We start from the raw sequence: 21,072 nt of genomic DNA, 5'->3' as shown, positions 1-21,072 counted from the left end.
CAAGTTATACTAAGGGAGAGAAAATAAGTTAAATTTAAGACGTAGTAAGTTGAAATGAAAAACGTTATCCATTTGTTATAATGACGGAAGAGAAAATAATTTAAACTTAGGACGTAGTAAATTAAAATGAAAGACGTTATCCTTCTTTTTTACCAGACATATTAACTTGATATCATATGAGAAATGAAGAAGAAAAAAAGAAAAAAACCTGAAATCGAATTTTGTTTTTCCCTACAACATATTCGACATGTTATTTGACCCAATATTATCTCACTATGTACGAGCTTCCCTAGTAAGACAGTTTTATTCAAATTTCTTTTTCTTCAACTATAGGTCACCCTTTTTAAATGATAAATTCGTCGGCATGAGAAGGATGACAAATAGCACCGACTTACAACTAACGTTCAACCTTCAGCAATTTTTTTTTTTTCCATTTTCCTTTCACATGTTTACGATTTATTTTGATCCAACTTTATTTGAGGCTTATGCCACTTAAACCTCACCAAAAACAGTAAATCGCTCTTCGTCTAATGATATTTCTCTTCATACCATTAAAAGAGATCAAAAGTTTGAATCATCCTGCGCCTGTCGATTAAAAAACACAAGCCATAAAAAGAATAGGATCACGTAACAAGCAATTCATTCCAGAATGTGACACATTTATACTTGATAAAATACTTCCTCGTTTTATGTTATGAATGCCTCCCAAATACACTAGTTACTTGATCAATGCATTCGTTTTCTCGAAGTTGTGTGTACCTAGTGATGAGTGATCCTTACAACGCGGAAAACAAGCATCTTGCACCGAGTCTCCGGCATCATTACGCCGCTCCGTATGGCAAGAGTGCAGCAGCCACAATCCTACCTTCTTCGTTCAGAATGTTGTAAGTTGATATAGCGTTTCTCTGAGACAAAAACACACAATATAAAGAAGTTGGTAGTAGAACTCACCACCGTGATCATACCCCGTTGAAATGGAGCTCTAATTGTCATATCATTTTGATATAGAGATTGAAATGAAGCATCCAAATCAGCTTTTTAACTCTCCACCAATTGGAACTACAGGCCCCAATCACACCTTCGAAGAGGTCAAATAGAGTAGTTACAACAAAACTTATCAATATAAGTTACGGGAGAGAGTTAGACTGAGAGATCCAAATAAAAGTAAGAATACTCTATATATTGAAACTAAACAAGAACCGACGCTTGAATTCAACCTATTATTTTACCAGACACTAACTAAAGTTCACATCACGCCTACAGTAAAAATCCAGCAATTGATTTCATGCCTCAACTTGATCTTGAAAATTGGTACAGGGCTTGCAGTAGAATGTGTTCCAGTTAGAACAATGTATGCAAATAAACTGAAGAAAGAGATGGTAGGTTGTGGCCTCACACAGAAAACAGCGGTAGTCAGGATATTTCCTAATACAATTTCCACCCTAAGGACTAGCGAGTCTAGGGACTCTGGGGATAATAAACTAAAAATTTCCTACTTTTTGTTAAAAAAATGTTTGCACAAATTTCCAACTAGACATAAAGACCAACAACAAACTAATAGATGTGGAAAATACGCTTCATTAAAAACAGCCCAGATCACATGGGAGCAAAAAAAACTAAGAAATATAAAACGAGGTTAAAGATTCTCAATACAAATTGTAACCCTGCATATAGAACACCTTCACTAGTAACTTAAAATATTAACTGTTTCAACAAGTATGACCCTCGACTGTTTCAACTAGAGGTGGGAATTTTAGTGGGTCTATCAACCAACCCAACTGATATAGGTTGGGTTGGGTTGAGTTCTAAACATTAAAAACTTAAATATGGGAAAAAACCTGACCACCCCTTCTATAGGCGGGTTGGGTCGAAGTACTATTAACCCAATTGAACCCGACCCACCCGAATGTTAATAAATGGTTGAAACTTTCAACCTTTAAAACCAGATAACACTTTCTCCATTTAACAGACTTGCATGTGAAACCACCCAACAAAATTTGTAATTTGCCAATGCTGGGACTTAAACACTATGCAGCGGATAAGATAGTGAATCAATTTGAAACTGAGAACTTATGGCATCAGTTTAAGCAAAGGAAAACACCTGAAGAGCTAGTTTGTAAAGTGCCCCTCAGTGAAGTTGATTGCCCATGTATAGTATCACTTTATTCTCACAAAAGACAGCCAAGTACAGAGAAAATGGAGGAAAGCCTTCACGAAGATTTCCCAAGACAAAAATTAAGTTGGGGCTAATACAAAAATAATTACCAAGAGATGATCAAATCCTTCATCACCTTTGGTTTTTTTGTTTTTTTTGTTTAGATGGAAAACCATTGATGCCGGAAGAAAGTTTCCGCCCCACTAGAGTATTAATTCTTATTCATTGACATTAAGATTTTTAGGGTCCATATGGAACCTAGAAGAAAAATTACACTATAAGTGGCCAGTTATCATACTACCAAAATAGTTTGATCATGTTTTGAATTTTTGATATATCCCCTACTTTCCTAATACATCCTATATATGATGATGCTACTTTATTCACATGACATCCTTTCCTAACATTATATATATATATATATATATATATATATATATATATATATATATATATATATAATGTTAGGAAAGGATGTCATGTGAATAAAGTAGCATCATCATATTCTTACAAGCTATGTTACGTATTCATTTGTCTGATCAATCAAAACATTAAGTGACCACAATAAGAATAATGTGCAAGAAAGGGAAATAAAATAGACACACGGATGAAATATACCGAGTCAACGGCTTCTAACTTCATTCCCGTAGAACGAATGTAGCGTCGTAGTTCAGGATCTACGGGTTCAATGTTTCTCCCACAGCCGAGAATCAAAATCTCTGAAATAAATTATCAAATTAATGTCACTAGAGAAATAACAAGGAATAATTTCAAACTAAAGAGTAACCTATTGTTTCCAGTAGTATGACAAGAAGTAGGGTAAATTATAAGAAAAAAGGAATTACATCCGGGTAGATTATAAGAAAAAAGGAATTACATCTGCTATGTTTCAACTTTGTAAAGAGCTCTTAAAATTCAAGAAAAAGTGATACCCCTTCATCTTCTAATTTTCATTGCCTAAAGGGAATTGTTATTAGCACTCCTAAAATCTCATTTGACAATCCAGACTTTCTATAATTAGAAAGAAAAATACACCCGTGAGGAGTGTAGAAGGAGATTTTTGGAATGCTAATAACAGTTCCCTTGCCTGAATCATCACAAAAATCAACAGAATCTGTAAGAGCCAAAAACTTGAGGCTCCACATTCTACATTTCCCTCTGTACGCATTAGAATTTCTTACAATTCCTACATTGTTTCAATTACAATCATTTTAAGAGCCATATATATAGTAGTTTAGGTCACTTTGTCTTCGAGTGAGGAGGGGATGGCCAGACATAGTGAGGGAGATGAGGAAAAGAAAATCGGTTGGAAAGAAAATTAAAATATCCCCATGATTGAAGCCAAGGTTGTACATATTACTTTAGTTGACATTTAAATTTTTCCCATCAAAATGAATGACATGTGTTTATACCATATTTAGGACCTCATATTTAGATCTCGTACAAATACTCAGGGGATTTAAATGTAATTATGTGATAAAGGAATGGGCAAATATGTAATAAGTGAGGAGTCCTTATTCTATAAAAGGACCCCTCACCCTCACAATTAGGAGAGACCAATTCCTAAGCCTCTCACCCCCTCTCAAAGCTCTCACATTACAGAGCTCATTCTCTCACAAATACTCTCAGAGAAATACATATTTAGTGTGGACGTAGCCCAAACCTTGGGGTGAACCACAATACATCTTGTGTTATTTACATTACTTGCAGATTCACGGTCGGATTTACTTTGTACCAAGACCATCCGGTTTTGTGCATCAACATTTGGCGCCGTCTGTGGGAAACGATACGAAAAGTTGTGTCTGTTCTCTTTTATTTTTTTTCCGCCGTGAATCTGTAAAAACCCACACAAAAACACAAAATTTGCACACTCTATTACTTTACTCTGCACACCTATTTGATTCGACCATTTCTTCCATCCGCAACAACTTCCTCCAATCATTTGATCTTCCTAGATTTCCAGAGACAGAGAAAGAAAGAGATGGAGTCCGACGTCCCACTCATCAAAATCGCAGGAGAAGACGACTCGCTGCTCCAATTGACCCACGGTGACGTTGTTTTCAGGCAACACTGACAGCAAGAAATAACCCATTCACGAGATCGATCGATTTACACAAAGAATGAGCAGCGACAAAGCTCCGAATCCAACCGCTACTTCTGCTGTAGTGGCCATGAATGCATTAATTGATACTAGCAGTGGCGCTAGTGCTATGGCTAATGCTAACACAAGCCTTCATCTCGGCGCTGAATCCAGCAAGGGCGTCAATGGCCTGGACAAACTCGTCCTCCATGATCCACGAGGCAGTTCCGCGAAGGCTAAAGTTTAATCTTTGAGGTCTAGCTCGGAACGTTCGAGACGACGGAAGAGGCCGATATGGTTTACGATAGGGCCGCGATTGCGTTTGAAGGATCTCTGGCTTTGACTAATTTCCGCAAGCCCCCTGAAAAATGCCATTCCAGACAACTCGGACGTGGACCGCTCTCAGCCTCCGCATAACTCGGACTACAGTCACTGTGTGGGATTAGCAGGGACGGTCAGGATCTTATCTAGACTCACTATGGGCCCCACTACATGAAGGTGAGGAAGATGTGCACCCTTAAGCTTTTCTCTGCAAAGAGGCTTGAGGATCTCAGACCCATTAGAAAAGATGAAGTCACTGCAATGGTCGAGTCCATCTTCAACCACTGCACCAAATCTGATGAAATGCCACCGTGACCGTTGTGCCATGGAGGTTGCTCTTCTGATTCAGCCACTAAAATTACACATGCCACACTGGACAACAAAAACATGAAAGTTGACGAAGGCAGTGGCGGTGGCTCAGGCGGTGTGCATGTGCTGCCAGGTTGGATTTCAAAGCAGTAAGGCATGCAGCAAATGTCAGTATACCAGTTACAATGGCTTCTACAGATTTCACAGACCTGCTTTGAATCCATAGCAGTGGATCCGCAACCTCTTCGTCCCTGGTGGTCCCGTTGTGCCCAACATCTCCACCTCCATCAGGTGCAATTAAGGCAAAGCGCACCAAAAGATACCTTGCAAACATGGGTGGACAGAGAAAAAGCTTGTGAAGAGGCCGAAAGCAAAAGCAGAAGAGCAGAAAGAAAAGTACTCTGATGGGATTTTTTTACAGCTGGAATACACCAGCTTGTGTTCAAACAGCAGAAAAAGACAATAGAAAAGTGAGAATGGATGGGCATGACCACGCTGTCTAAGAAAAGCAAGTGGAGTTAGCCCTCCAATTTCGCTAAGAGACAGAGACAGAGACATAGTGGAAAGCAAAAGGAAAAGAGAAAAAGAGAAGGAAATGGAGTGCAGCAGAAAAAACACAGGCAAAAGCAAGGAATAAACACCCCACCAGAGTGATGTGGTTTATTTTTCTTGTTTTTGTATGATGTAATTTATTTTTCGTATCTTTCGAAAACATCAGTATAAACCCCATCAGAGGGTAAATAAAAAAAATAAAAGAACGGCAAAGCCCAAAACAAATGGGCTGACATGTTGTGGAGGGCGAAGGCTCATAAGCCCGAAATAGCACCAACCAGGTCATCAAAAGTACGTCCAATACTCCATAATTATTCGGCAATCTGCCGCTATTACCACCAACCAAGCGATCAAAAGTACGCCCAGTACTCCACAATTATTCGGAAACCTGCCGCTATTACCACTAACCAGGTGATGAAATGTACAACTTGTACTCTAATATCATTTGGCAACTAGCCATTCATGCCACCAACTAGGTGATGAAATGTGCAACCCGTACTCTCATTTATGCCACCAACCAGGTGATCAAAAATACGCCCAGTACTCCAAATTATACATGAGCATTACTCATGCCATTCATACATAAACATTCATGAGCATCACTCATGACAATCATACATAAACATTCATGACCATCATTCATATCAACATTCATGAGCATCACTCATGACAATCATACATAAACATTCATGACCATCATTCATATCAACATTCATGAGCATCACTCATGTTAACATTCATGAGCATCACTCATGACAACATCCATGAGCATCACTCATGTCAATCAACATAAACATTCATGAACATCACTCATGTCAATCAGCTTCAAAAACTTCATTTACAGAGCTCTAGCTTCAAAGCTTCACTTGCAAAACTTCACCTACAAAGCTTCAGTGCAGGGTATACAAACACCGCCTCCAAACAACAGCCACTTCGGCCCATACACAGATTCAATTTGAAGTCTCCAGCCAATAGACTCTATTGACCGAAGACTTGGAAGACTACATTATGTACCATATATTGGGCCTCATGAAAAATACTTGGGGGACTTAGCCCATTATTTATGTATTAAGGAGCGAGCCTTTATTTTATAAAATGGACTCCCTCACTTTCATTAGAAAGCACTAATTATTCATGTACTGAGGAGCGAGCCTTTATTTTATAAAAGGGACTCCCTCACCTTTATTAGAGAGCAACGCCGCCAGTTGAGCAACCGTCTCGCAGCGAGTATCACTCCTAACCCATCATTTATGTATTGAGGAGCGAGCCCTTACTCTATAAAAGAGACTCTCTCACCATCATTAGAAAGCATCGCCGCCTACTGAGCAACCGCCTCGCCGCGAGCATCAACTCTAGCCCATCATTTATGTATTGAGGAGCGAGCCCTTATTTTATAAAAGAGACTCCTTCACCATCATTAGAGAGCATCAACTTTAGCCCATCATCCATGTATTGAAGAATGAACCCTTATTCTATAAAAAGAACTCCCTCACCTTCAACGCCACAAGCCGAGCCAACCAAGGCAAAACAAGCCACGAGCCTCACAGCATGTGCTACTTATAGTTGAACATCATTTCAGATTGGGCACCGCCTCACATCGAACATCAGTTCAAGACAACATCTAGTTACTTCGGCCCACACATGTACTGAATTTCAAGTCTCCAGCCAAAAGACTCTCTTGACTGAAGACTTGGGGGACTACTGTTTATACCATATTTAGGGCATCGTATTTAGATCTCGTACAAATACTCAGGGGACTTAAATGTAATTATGTGATAAAGGAAGGGGCAAATATGTAATAAGTGAGGAGTCCTTATTCTATAAAAGGGCCCCTCACCCTCACAATTAGGAGAGACCAATTCCTAAGCCTCTCACCCCCTCTCAAAGCTCTAACATTACAGAGCTCCTTCTCTCACAAATACTCTCAGAGAAATACATATTTAGTGTGGACGTAGCCCAAATCTTGGAGTGAACCACAATACATCTTATGTTATTTACATTACTTGCAGATTCACGGTCGGATTTATGTTGTACCAAGACCAGTGAAAATAAGTACGTAAATGAATAGGGACAGGGAAGCAAACACAAGATGTACGTGGTTCACCCAGATTGGCTACGTCTACGGAGTAGAGGAGTTCTCATTAATTGTGAAGGGTTTACACAAATACATAGGTTCAAGCTCTCCTTTTGTGAGTTCTAGTGAATAGTTTAGTACAAATGACATTAGAGATTATTGTGGGAGAATGATCTCTATTTATAGAAGAGAGTTTCTAGTTTTGGTCTGACATTGACATGTGTCATGTTGTGATTAGCTTCTGACGTTGACACGTGTCGCGCTGTGATTGGCTTCTGATGTCGACACGTGTCACATTGTGATTGGCCTCCTGGTTGAAGGGAGGCTCTTCTGAGTCCTTGACGGTATAACGTTGATCGGTGCTCAATAGTTTTGGGATTGGTCAAGTATGGTATAAATAGTGCTCCCCTAAGTTCCCGAGTGAGGGAAGCTCCTCGGTTGGGGACTTGTAAGATCCAAACCACTGAGTAATCACGAAACTTCTAAGTACCGAAGTGTGGTATCATTTTCACGTGCCTTATCTGTCTCATATGTAGATGTGGCATCTTCTCTAGAAGTACTTTTCCTCCATCTAGGGATGGTATCTTTAACCGATGAAAATGCATAAGGTAATGTATCAATTTCACTTGAAGCTTACTTGTAGTTTCGGGCTTGGTTAAGTGCGATACAAACCCTATAGTAGGAGTCCCCCAAGTCGCCGAACTAGGAGATTTGTCGAAGGAGGTAACAGACAAGGTAAGCAATCAGACTTCCAAGCAAGCAACCTGGATCGGAAGTTCGACTTCGGCTTCCTGTTGATTGTTCTCATTCTCCTTATGTCGTAAATAGCACCAAGGATAAGGAGAAACAAATGGAGAAGAGATGATATGAAATACTTTTGCTTTTGAAGAAGTAACTTTCCACAGGTTTATTCTTGAACTAGGCTGGATTTGATTCAGGGTGGTGGACACTTGATCTTGTATCGGGCTTGTGATATCTTCAAGGACCATTGGTGGGTTGATCTTTAAGGATTTGATTCAAGAGTGGTGAATCGGCACGTGCAATTCACGACGCCTTAGTGAGTCGACTCAAGAATTTGAAGGTTGTCAAAACAAGTCCATCAAATCTAGAGTATGATCAACCCTGATTATATGTGATACTCTTGCTGTTGACAGAATAATGAATGTGGTATGGAAAGGTATCGTGCTGTAGTGATCTGTTTCAGCTCATTGTTGAACCTTCTGCTTCAATCTTTTGCATGGCAGAAGTGGTGTGCAACCTTTGCATTTAAATGGTCATTCAGAACATTCCTTCATAGTGACTCATCCACGCTTGGCAGTTTCAATGTAAAGTACCAATATCTGATCAACTGTCATGAGGTATTTGCCGGAGGAATTCATGACCTTGACAGCAATTGAGGACGAGTACTCGAGAGCAATGCTAAGTAAGCAACCAGGCAAAGGTCCCAGGCAGTCAGTTCCAGATTGGAGGTTTGATTTCAGGTTCCGACTGACTGCTCTCTTTCTCCTTGTCCTGCAGGCGTGGACAAAGACAAAGACAAAGACAGGGAGAAAACATGATATGGGATACTCTTGCTTTCGACCCTGATGATATGAGATACTCTTGTTCTTGGTGTGGCTTATTTGCTGAGGTATTATCGGGGGGAAATAAAGCTGAGTATTTCGAGAGGTTACGTTGAGGGTGCCTTCTCGAATGCAAGAAAGGGTTGAGCATTTTTACAGGTTTGCTTGTCCGTGGAGGAGGGAGGCCGACGTATATAGGGATTTTCCAATAACAAGTAGTAATGCTATTCCTTTACCCTTCTTGGTCACAACAATGTAGTGGGAGCTGCCAGCTTCACGTGTTTTAACTTTGTCAGAGCACTTTGAAAAAGATGTATGTGGTATCTGAAAAGCTGATGTTGCGTGTGAAGATTACAGACAAGCTTTATCTAAGGAAATCTGGCTCTCGAAGTTCTGAGAGCTGTGTCTTTTCGGTTTTCAAACAAGCAATCCCGTCGAGGATCTGGCTCTCGAGATTCGGAAAGCGGTGTCGCTTCAGTTTTAGAGAAAGTAATTATGTTGGGAGTCTTTTCTCGAATGTGAGTAAAGGTTGGACGTTCCTGCCAGTCTGTCTTGACACGGAACACGGAGGTCGACACACATAGGGACTTTCCAGTTGTTAAGCAGTGATGTTGTTTCTTTACCCTTGTGGGTGATAGTAGGGTAGTTGGAACTTCGAAATTCTCGTGCCTAAACTTTGTCAGAGATTTTTGGCAAAGTTATATGTGGTACCTGAGGAATTGATGTTGCGTGTAGAGAGTGGTGATTGAACAGTAAAATTCACGTGCTTTCTACTTCACCAGAAATCTTCAACAGATTGCCTGTAATTTCCGCAAAGCTGAGTGTGCATGTGACAGGTGCTAACAAGGCTGAAAAAGCAGGTGCTTCTTCGATTTTTGAGATTGGCCCTCGTGGTCTCTGAGCAGCCCAACTTTTGAGAAAGCAAGCGCCTCTTTGATTTTTGAGATCGGCCCTCGTGGTTTCTGAGCAGCCCAGCTTTTGAGAAAGCAAACGCCTCTTCGATTTCTGAAGCTCCGTCGAATGCAGATTTTTATAGAGGCTGGCATTAAGTTCCACAGAACATTTGAATCTCCTCCAGTAGAAGCTCCCTTCTTGCACTTCTAAAATCTTGATTTGTCTGACCTCTTCCTTCTTTAACACCTTTGAAAATGTTTGGCCCCTCCGACCGTCGTTTTGACTTGAACCTTGGAGAAGAGACAGCCACGCCTTCTCCGGACAACATATGGCGCCCATCATTCATATCCCCTACTAGTCCTCTTACCATTGGGGATTCTGTGATGAAGAATCATATGACCGCTGCAGTGGTGGCCAGGAACCTTCTCACTCCCAAAGATAACAGACTACTTTCCAAACGGTCTGATGAGTTGACTGTTAAGGATTCTCTGGCTCTTAGTGTTCAGTGTCCAGGTTCTGTGTCTAATATGGCCCAACGCCTATTTGCTAGAACCCGCCAAGTTGAATCATTGGCTGCTGAAGTGATGAGTCTCAAACAGGAGATTAGAGGGCTCAAGCATGACAATAAACAGTTGCACCGGCTCGCACATGACTATGCTACAAACATGGAAAGGAAGCTTCAACAGATGAAGGAATCTGATGGTCAGGTTTTACTTGATCATCTGCGGTTTGTGGGTTTGTTCCAAAGGCATTTATTGCCGTCGTCTTCTGGGGCTGTACCGTGTAATGAAGCTCCAAATGATCAAACTTCGGTGCCTCCTCCTTCTGGGGTTCTGTCCGGTACTGAGGCTCCGGATAACCACCCTCCGGTGCTTTCTCTTTCTGGAGCTCTACCGACTGCTGAGACTTCCCCTAAGCAACCTTTGTAAAGGCTCCCTCTTGTTTGTTTATTTTGACTCATGTATATGTACATATTTGTAGCTTATCGGAAATATTAATAAATAAGCTTTGCTTCATTTCAACGTATTGTGTTAAATACACCAAAGCCTTCTTCAGAAAGTTCTCTGAATTTTTTCTTTTGTTGAAACTTGTATTGTTGAAGCTTTGTGAGTGAAGCATGTAGTTTGAGGTAGTGTTCCCTTAATTTCCCGAGTGAGGAAAACTTCTCGGTTGGAGGCTTGAAAAATCCAAGTCATTGAGTGGTTGTGAGACTTCCGAGTATCAAGGTGCAGTAGCATATGGTGGGAGTCCCCCAAATCTTCAGGCAAGGAGAATTGCCGAATGAGGTGTCTTGCTTGTTACTAATTTGTCAAAGTAACGAAGCTTGGTTTTGATGTCACACCTTCATATATGCCTTATCTAAAAATATTTCCAACTTTTGTGTGTTTGATGCTGCATGCTGCTGACTAGACAAGATCAAATGCAATTAATAGCTTTTCTCTCTTTTTGATGAGCACCCTGTGTCCTACCTAGCTCCATTTTCTGTGTTATTCTTTTTTTTCATCTTTTCTTTGGTGTATGGGAGCTTGCCTTTATTGTTGTTTACGTTTTCTTATTTTTTGGTAGAATTGCTTTTCGTTTCCACTAATCAGCCTGAGTCGTTGCAATATAACACCATTCTCTATAGCTCAGATCTCAAAGTCGTCTTCATGAAAGTTGTTCCTTATCTTGTGAACTAAAACATATCCAAATTTGAGATCCATCAGAGTAGTACAACTCCAGACATTCAGGTATGATGAGTAACTGTTCATCAATTTTCTGTTAACCCGTCAGACTTGTTGTGAGCTTCGAAACTCAATTTTCTCTTGTTCAGCTCAACATACTTTCTTCATCAAAGTTGTTCCTCACCTTGTGAACTACAACATATCCAAATTTGAGATCCATCGGAGCAGTACAAATCCAGAAATTCAGGTATGATGAGTGACTGTTCATCATTTTTCTATCAACCTGTCAGACTTGTTGTGAGATTCGAAACTCCATTTTCTCTTGTGCAGCTCAACATACTTTCTTCATCGAAGTTGTTCCTCACCTTGTGAACTACAACATAACCAAATTTAAGATCCATCGGAGCAGTACAAATCCAGAAATTTAGGTATGATGATTAACTGTTCATCATTTTTCTGTCAACCTGTCAAACTTGTTGTGAACTTCGAAACTCCATTTTCTCTTGTTCAGATCAACATATTTTCTTCATCAAAGTTGTTCTTCACCTTGTGAACTACATCTCCAAATTTGAGATCCATCGAAGCAGTACAAATCCAGAAATTCAGGTATGATGAGTAACTGTTCATCATTTTCTGTCAACCTGTCAGACTTATTGTGAGCTTCGAAACTCCATTTTCTCTTGTTCAGATCAACATAATTTCTTCATCAAACTTGTTCCTCATCATCTCTTCCATAACATATCAAAATTCAGAACAAACTAACGGTTGAATATTTCCAGATCTTCGAAACACCGCAGCAGCTTTGAAGCTTGCAGAAATCTGACCGTCATGTTTGTGTTTACTCATGTGTTGTTGTACAAGTTTAAGAGAATCTTGGTTTTGTGAACAAAATTTGTTTATTTGCCACAAGGTTTTGTGTTTGGAAAATAGTTGAATAGGTAAGGTTTAATGACTATAGATTTTTGTTTAGGTATATAGCGTGACTAGTTGAAGCTATTTTTAGGACACAAAACTTGAATTAGCTTCGCACTATCTTGATGAAGAGTGAAGCTTTTATATGTTTTGGTGTTGAAATTTTGTATTGTATGTGAAGCATTAGGGTTGAAGCTTGATAGGTGAAACTTTGGTGTTGAAAGGTTGAAGCTTTATATGTGAAGCTTTGGTGTTGAAGGGTTGAAGCTTTATAGGTGAAGTTTTGGTGTTGAAGCTTTATAGGTGAAGCTTTGGTGTTGAAGGTTTGAAGCTTTATAGGTGAAACTTTGGTGTTGAAACTTGATAGGTGAAGCTTTGGTGTTGAAGATTTATAGGTGAAGTTTTTTGTGGCACCATAAATTGATTTTGCTTCACACTATCTTGATGAAGATAGTGCGAAGCTTTTGAGATTGATATTTGTCCTCCATTGATGAAGCTTTTGTTGGCACCATAAATTGATTTTGCTTCACACTATCTTGATGAAGATAGTGCGAAACTTTTGAAATTGATATTTGAATCCATTGATGAAGATGCTGTGTTCCCCCTTCCCTTTTCTTTTTTTTTTTTTTTGAAAGAGGAATTGAAATATTTGAAATTTGGAACTCCCAAGTGTTAGAAGTTTGAAGATTTTTCATGTGAAGCTTTCTCATGGTTTGAATTTGAATTTTGAATGTCAATAGCCATGTTGAACTATATATGAGAAGAGTAAGTTTCCATTCTTTACCTTACATTCATTTGCTCATCTTGTAGTGATTTTTTAAGACAGAATGCTCTTTACTTGAGAGAGATTCTGACATTGCTTTGTTGTACCATCTTCAAGTTGGTAATCTTCTCCACTAGATCGGATATTTTCATTCTTGTTGAATTGTTTGAGTGTTCATGTATTTTGTTAAGAACATAATGAACTGGTTGAGCTTTTCTTCATGCCCTATGAGCTTCCTTATGTTTTGATCCTTCATGTAGTGATAGAGTTTGTTTCTGTTTGTTGTAGATGTCGGAGTCTGGAAGTCTTAGTGATGAGGGGTCCCCTAACTCTAACTCTAGGTTTGAGCCTGCAACGTCAGGATCTTCATGGCCTTTGTTAGAGTCTAGTACGAAAGAAACGTTGGATGATCCTCACAATTGCCAAACCTTAGCCAATATTGGTTATTCCTCCATGCTGGTGGGTGAGGGGGTTGTTTGTGATGCCATACCCATATTTCGCTTGAGTTCACAGCGGACCATTTAGAAAATAACTTGTTAGATAGCGAAAAGCAACTTGAGGCCCTAAGGCGATCATGTAGTATCCCCCTTAGTGTAAGAATACGTTTGGTGCGTTGTGAAGAATTGTCTTCTGAGCCGCCCAAGGGTCATGTTATGTTCTATACCCAGACATTAGTGACCTTGGGGGTAAATTTACCTTTGCATCCGTGGTTACAATGGATGCTGTCTTTTATGGGAAGCAAAATCAATTTATGGTGCCAACAAAAGCTTCATCAATGGAGGACAAATATCAATCTCAAAAGCTTCGCACTATCTTCATCAAGATAGTGTGAAGCAAAATCAATTTATGGTGCCACAAAAAGCTTCACCTATAAAGCTTCAACACCAAAGCTTCACCTATAAAGCTCCAACCCTTCAACATCGAAGCTTCACCTATAAAGCTTCAACATCGAAGCTTCACCTATAAAGCTTCAACACCAAAGCTTCACCTATAAAGCTTCAACCGTTCAACACCAAAGCTTCACCTATCAAGCTTCAACCCCAATGTTTCACCTACAATACAAAATTTCAACACCAAAACATATAAAAGCATCACATTCTTCATCAAGATAGTGCAAAGCTAATTCAAGTTTTGTGTCCTAAAAATAGCTTTAACTAGTCACGCTATATACCTAAACAAAAATCTATAGTCATTAAACCTTACCTATTCAACTATTTTCCAAACACAAAACCTTGTGGCAAATAAATAAATTTTGTTCACAAAACCAAGATTCTCTTGAACTTGTACAACAACACATGAGTAAATACAAACATGACGGTCAGATTTCTGCAAGCTTCAAAGCTGCTGCGGTGTTTCGAAGATATAGAAATATTCAACCGTTAGTTTGTTCTGAATTTTTGATATGTTATGGAAGAGATGATGATGAACAACTTTGATGAAGAAAATATGTTGATCTGAAGAAAAGAAAATATAGTTTCGAAGCTCACAACAAGTCTGACAGGTTGACAGAAAAATGATGAACAGTTACTCATCATACCTGAATTTCTGGATTTGTACTGCTCCTATGGATCTCAAATTTGGATATGTTGTAGTTCACAAGGTGAGGAACAACTTCGATGAAGAAAGTATGTTGAGCTGCACAAGAGAAAATGGAGTTTCGAAGCTCACAACAAGTCTGACAGGTTGACAGAAAAATGATGAACAGTCACTCATCATACCTGAATTTCTGGATTTGTACTACTCCGATGGATCTCAAATTTGGATATGTTGTAGTTCACAAGGTGAGGAAGAACTTCGATGAAGAAAATATGTTGAGCTGAACAAGAGAAAATGGAGTTTCGAAGCTCACCACAAGTCTGACGAGTTAACAGAAAATTGATGAACAATTATTCATCATACTTAAATGTCTAGAGTTGTACTACTCCGATGGATCTTAAATTTGGATATGTTGTAGTTCACAAGATAAGGAACAACTTTCATGAAAACGACTTTGAGATCTGAGCTATAGAGAATGGTGTTATATTGCAACAACTCAGGCTGATTAGTGGAAACGAAAAACAATTCCACCAAAAAACAAAAAAACGTAAACAACAATAAAGGCAAGCTCCCATACACCAAAGAAAAGATGAAAAAGAAGAATAACACAGAAAATGAAGCTAGGTAGGACACAGGGTACTTATCAAAAAGAGAGAAAAGCTACTAATTGCACTTGATCTTGTCTAGTCAGCAGCATGCAGCATCAAACACACAAAAGTTGAAAATATTTTTAGATAAGGCATATATGAAGGTGTGATATCAAAACCAGACTTTGTTACTTTGACAAATTAGTAACAAGCAAGACACCTCATTCGGCAATTCTCCTTGCCTGAAGACTTGGGGGACTCTCACCATATGCTACTGCACCTTGATATTCGGAAGTCTCACAACCACTCAATGACTTGGATTTTTCAAGCCTCCAACCAAGAAGTTTTCCTCACTCGGGAAATTAAGGGAACACTACCTCAAACTACATGCTTCACTCACAAAGCTTCAACAATACAAGTTTCAACAAAAGAAAAAATTCAGAGAACTTTCTGAAGAAGGCTTTGGTGTATTTAACACAATACGTTGAAATGAAACAAAGCTTATTTATTAATATTTCCGATAAGCTACAAATATGTACATATACATGAGTCAAAATAAACAAATGTTGATACACAAAACCGGATGGTCTTAGTACAACGTAAATCCGACCGTGAATCTGCAAGTAATGTAAATAACACAAGATGTATTGTGGTTCACCCCAAGGTGAAATTGATACATTACCTTGTGCATCTTCATCGGTTAAAGATACCACCTCTGGATGGAAGAAAAGTACTTCAAGAGAAGATGTCACATCTACATATGAGACAGATAAGGCACATGAAAATGATAACACACTTCGGTACTTAGAAGTTTCGTGATTACTCAGTGGTTTGGATCTTGCAAGTCCCCAACCGAGGAGCTTCCCTCACTCGGGAACTTAGGGGAGCACTGTTTGTACCATACTTGACCAATCCCGAAACTACTGAGCACCGGTCAACGTTATACCGTCAAGGACCCAGAAGAGCTTCCCTTCAACCAGGAGGCCAATCACAATGCGACACGTGTCGACATCAGAAGCCAATCACAGCGCGACACGTGTCAACATCAGAAGCCAATCACAACACGACACATGTCAATGTCAGAACAAAACTAGAAACTCTCTTCTATAAATAGAGATCATTCTCCCACAATAATCTCTAATGTCATTTGTACTAAACTATTCACTAGAACTCACAAAAGGAGAGCTTGAACCTATGTATTTGTGTAAACCCTTCACAATTAATTAGAACTCCTCTACTCCGTAGACGTAGCCAATCTGGGTGAACCACGTACATCTTGTGTTTGCTTCCCTGTCCCTATTCATTTACGTACTTATCTTCACTAGTGATCGAAGCAACCAAGCGAAGGTCACAAACCTGACACTTTCTGTTGTACCAAAGTCATCGCTGGTTTTGTGCATCAACAACATGTACTTGTAGGTCATTACTATTTCAGATTTGGATGCATAAGATGACACAGGATCACAATGCTACAAGTTAACAATACAAGGGAGATCAGTACACAAGGATGTATATTTACATGCTTATTCTTCGTCGGCCTCCCGCATGGGATTTTCAGGAGTTCTATCTGAGTCACATGCTATGTGAAGAGCACTATTCCCTGTAGCCTATAGTTATAAAAAGGTTTCCGGTTCAGTTACTTTAAGATCCAAGACCTTTTTGGTTTGCTTTGGATATTATCATGAGAAAGTTAAATTATTAGTGTTAGAATGTTATAGGTATTATACTTATAAGCTGACTTTAGAATTCAATGGTTGAACCGGGGATAACCATTCTCTGTATGAATGTTAGAGGTATTATATTTAAATATGTTAGAAAGCTACTGAAACACACTTAAACATGCCCTAAAAATTATGCGCCATACAAAGAGTCTTTTTCACACAAGTGAACAGCTTGTGCCAAATGCTCTCTATACGAATGGTTAGCTGGCTGCCCATGATTCCTACAAATGAACTGGTCACATATTGGCTTACTGCTTCTTAAAGAAACGAAATGTGTTTCTCTAATTCTGCCTACGAGTCTACCTAAAGAAATTGACTTAGGCCAATCTTAAACAAGGCACATATAACAAGAAGGAAAAGAAGAAACAAACTTTGAGACACAACTACCGTATTAAACCAGAATTTGAAACTTACCAGGTATAGGCCGCACAAGTTTGAAGATTGATAAGCTGCATCACAACAATGAAGATGAAATTCAGATAAACTTGCTAGCTCATTCCTCAACTCAACTAGTAAGTACATACACATACATATCCATAACACAATATGTACCCCAAACCCAAACGCAAGTAGGCAACCCACGTCTTATAACAAACAATTAGATTATTCGGTATAATTTCCACAGAAGAAGAGAAAAGTCAGAGCAATCTTGACCCACATCCTTCCCTTATCTTAACCATTACGCTTTCTAAACCCGAAATTTGTATCGACACATTATCGATGACAGCCCAAAGTTTTCATGTATACATTTGAAAAATGAAGGGGAAAATGTGCAGAGCAAATACCTATCAGGAGTGACATCAGAGAATTTCGTGGGAGCCCAAGACATCAACATATTTCCCACACAAAGCAAGCTTCCTTCATAGTCCACACCATTCACTGTGAATCCATTCTCTGTATACCTTCACCAACACAAATGGCAGAATTGTAATAATTAGTGGCTAAAACTGAAATTGATTAGGGAGTAATAAAAAATTAATCAAAAATTAATTAAGGAATAGGTAGGTACCGTTGAAAGCGAAGCTGGTCGTCGGGGACGTTGTCGATGAGATTGATCTGATCGTAGAGAGAGAAGGCGCGCCTGAGAGAAGGGAGTGATTGTTGGGTTGCGGGTTTCGGGTGGGCTTCTTTCCGGAGGGTCCGAATCAGGTTTGGTAATGCCCCGGCTGCTCTCGCTCTCGATCCCATTTTTTATTTCGCCGTCTCCGTCTCTATCTATTTCTCTTTCTCCTTCTCTACATGTTTCCGTCTTCCTGAAACTTCAGCCCCCAAATTGTAAAAATAGGGGAAAAAATTAAAATAGGAAAACAAAATGGGTAGGTTTGATTTTTTTTTGTTTTTGTTTTAATAAACGCTACAATAATTTAGACTACAAATCATCTAAATTATGGGAAGGTGGATTTAAACTTGAATGTACATAGAAAATTATTATGGGAAGGTGGATTTAAACTTGAATGTACATAGAAAATTACATTGATTTAATTAACTTAACTAAGCTCATATCTGCACACAAATAATTAATATTGATTGTACGTTAAAATGTAAGCATATAACTTAACGTCAATTGATAATGAGTGGAAAAACCTCAAAATCTTTTAATAACGACTTAATTTCATCATTCGATAGTAGATACTTTTAATGTTGAATGCTATGCCCTAATTTATAAAAACATTTTTTTATTTTGTTCTAAAAAGCGTCATATTTAACTAATTTAATAAGCACTTAGACGAGCTTAGGCGGATATACATGGGCTAAGTGACTTTTTAATTTTGTTTTTGTGATTTTATTTTTTATTTCAAATTACTTACAGTTACGATTCATTATTTGTTTGTTAGTCTCTCTAACGAGAAAATGGAACTCAAACTAGTGCTAGCGATTTTTAGAATATAATATTTTTGGCATGCAATTACGGAATTACTGTCACAGCCCGTCCTGAAATAAATTATCGATGACGTGAGTTGACTATTTTACCCTTGGACGTGAGTGTGGTGGTGTGTAATATGCATGTTAATGGTGGTTCAAACTTATGTTTTTCCTTAATTTTTGGACAAAATTGGAACTTAGTTTTTGTGGTTTTGGTTGGTGACCCACGTGGACCACTCACACACACACAAACTCTTCCTCTCTCCTCTCTCATGTGCTCTCTCTCCCTCGGACTCACTCTCTCTCCTTCCCTCACGTATGGACCAACAACAACACGAATGGAAAGTTGCAGATCGAGGGTTTAAAGGACACCATCGTGTTCCTGAGGTTCATACGAGTTGAATGGTACCATTTGTAGGTAAGAACTCCTTCGAAAACCCTAGTTTCTCTCGAACTCCAATTTAGGTATTATTCATGCAAATGTAAACCCTCGTGTTTTTGGGGATTTCAAGCTTGTTTGCTACTAAAGGAACAAAAGATTATGTATTTCTCATCTCCACATTGGAGATGGGCACCTCTCTCGACATTGTTCTTTCATAAGAGCAAATCCACCCCTAAGGACTTTGTGCCAGCACCCAGCTCATTTATCTACTCAAGTGAACAGTAATATACTTTAGTGAACAGTAATAGGCCAATGCATCTCCACCCCTAAAAATGAGCTGGCACCTAGTTCATCTAATATTATATTATTTTATTCATATCAATTAATATTTTATCATATCAATTATTATTTTATTCATATCAATTAATATTTTATCATCTAATATTAATATTTTATCATTTTATCACTCCCACCCTTCTCCTCTTTATTTTCTCAGCATACAAACACAGCAAAAAAATGGGGCCATACAGATCGTCGCCGACCGTGGCGATTCTCCTCCTCACGATCTTCACTGTATCATCGGCCCTCGACATGTCCATCATCTCATACGACAACAACCTCGGAGACAGCAAGTCCACAAGTAGCTAGAGGACCGACGATGAGGTGATGTCGATTTACGAGGGGTGGCTGGCGGAGCACGGCAAGGCATACAACGCCCTGGGAAAGAAGGAGCGGCAGTTCCAGATCTTTAAAGACAACCTCAGGTACATCGACGAACAGAACTCCACGACGTCACGCTGGCGTCATACGGGCCGGCTCACGCCTCTGTCGATTTTAGGCTGGCCTAGAGACCAGCTTGGGTTGGGTGCCGGTCAAAATGCTGGGCTGGAGTGGTTTCACTGGGTGCCGGGCTAGTATTTTAGCTGGGTGCTGGCCTTTCTTACCCCCGGTGGACTTGCTCTAAGACATAGTCTTGGTTTTGAGGATTGTTTTTCTCTTATGGTTGATATCTTGTATTTTATTTTTTACGAGTTCTATTTGGTAATAAGTTCTTGTTTGCTACTAAAAGAACAAAAGATTATGTATTTCTCATCTCCACATTGGAGATGGGCACCTCTCTCGACATTGTTCTTTCATAAGACATAGTCTTGGTTTTGAGGATGTTTGGTATTTTTAGGCTTGCCCTTGAGATTATTATCTTTTGTTGGAATATAATGCTCTGATCTTGGGGAGGAACAAGAAAGTTGTGGCTCTCTGGAGGTGTATGATATTGGCTCTTACACGGAGTCATGGACTGTATGGTTGAACTGAAATAAGTAATGTTATTTTTTTCTATTATAATGCAAATTGAGGAAGCTGAGAACTAAAAGTACCCCACAACAGAAATAATATAAAATGAAAAGTAGTATAACGTAATTGTCTAATTGGGGTCATTTTGATTGAATGGATGTCCTCCCTGTACAGTGGCATTGAGGCATATACATTACTTAGGCCCCGTTTTGGATTGAGGTGATTTTAAAAAAAGCCACTGTGAAAAAAAGCTGAGGGTCATTTTTGTGTTTGGTAAACTGAAAAAAAAGGGCTTATTTTGGAAGCTGCTGTGAGAATAAGCTGAAAATCAAAGGAAAAGCTGAAGCTGCTATTTGCTGCTTTGAAAAAAAGCCAGTTTTTTCAAAGCACACGGAGCTACAGTGCTC

General features: G+C 39.1%; 1 protein-coding gene across 2 annotated transcripts; it reads right to left on the bottom strand.

The window, feature by feature from the left end:
* Positions 1-642: 642 nt before the first annotated feature.
* LOC126582327 (uncharacterized) lies at positions 643-18,406 on the bottom strand. 2 transcript variants are annotated; one of them, XM_050246450.1, is made up of 5 exons: positions 18,140-18,405; positions 17,916-18,032; positions 17,545-17,579; positions 2,774-2,874; positions 643-905 (listed from the first exon to the last, which is right to left on the bottom strand). In XM_050246450.1, exons 1-5 carry the CDS (start codon positions 18,316-18,318, stop codon positions 822-824), a joined length of 516 nt encoding a protein of 171 aa, XP_050102407.1. In that variant the 5' UTR covers positions 18,319-18,405; the 3' UTR covers positions 643-821. The 2 variants fall into 2 exon arrangements, with proteins under 2 accessions (XP_050102407.1, XP_050102408.1); XM_050246451.1 differs by lacking the exon at positions 643-905 and adding an exon at positions 940-1,078 and having other exon boundaries at positions 18,140-18,406.
* Positions 18,407-21,072: the final 2,666 nt, after the last annotated feature.

This window comes from Malus sylvestris, chromosome 9 (genome assembly GCF_916048215.2).
Source record: "Malus sylvestris chromosome 9, drMalSylv7.2, whole genome shotgun sequence".
Lineage (NCBI taxonomy): Eukaryota > Viridiplantae > Streptophyta > Magnoliopsida > Rosales > Rosaceae > Malus > Malus sylvestris.
Note: the sequence above shows the minus strand (reverse complement) of the source record. Positions and strands in the feature narration are given on the sequence as shown.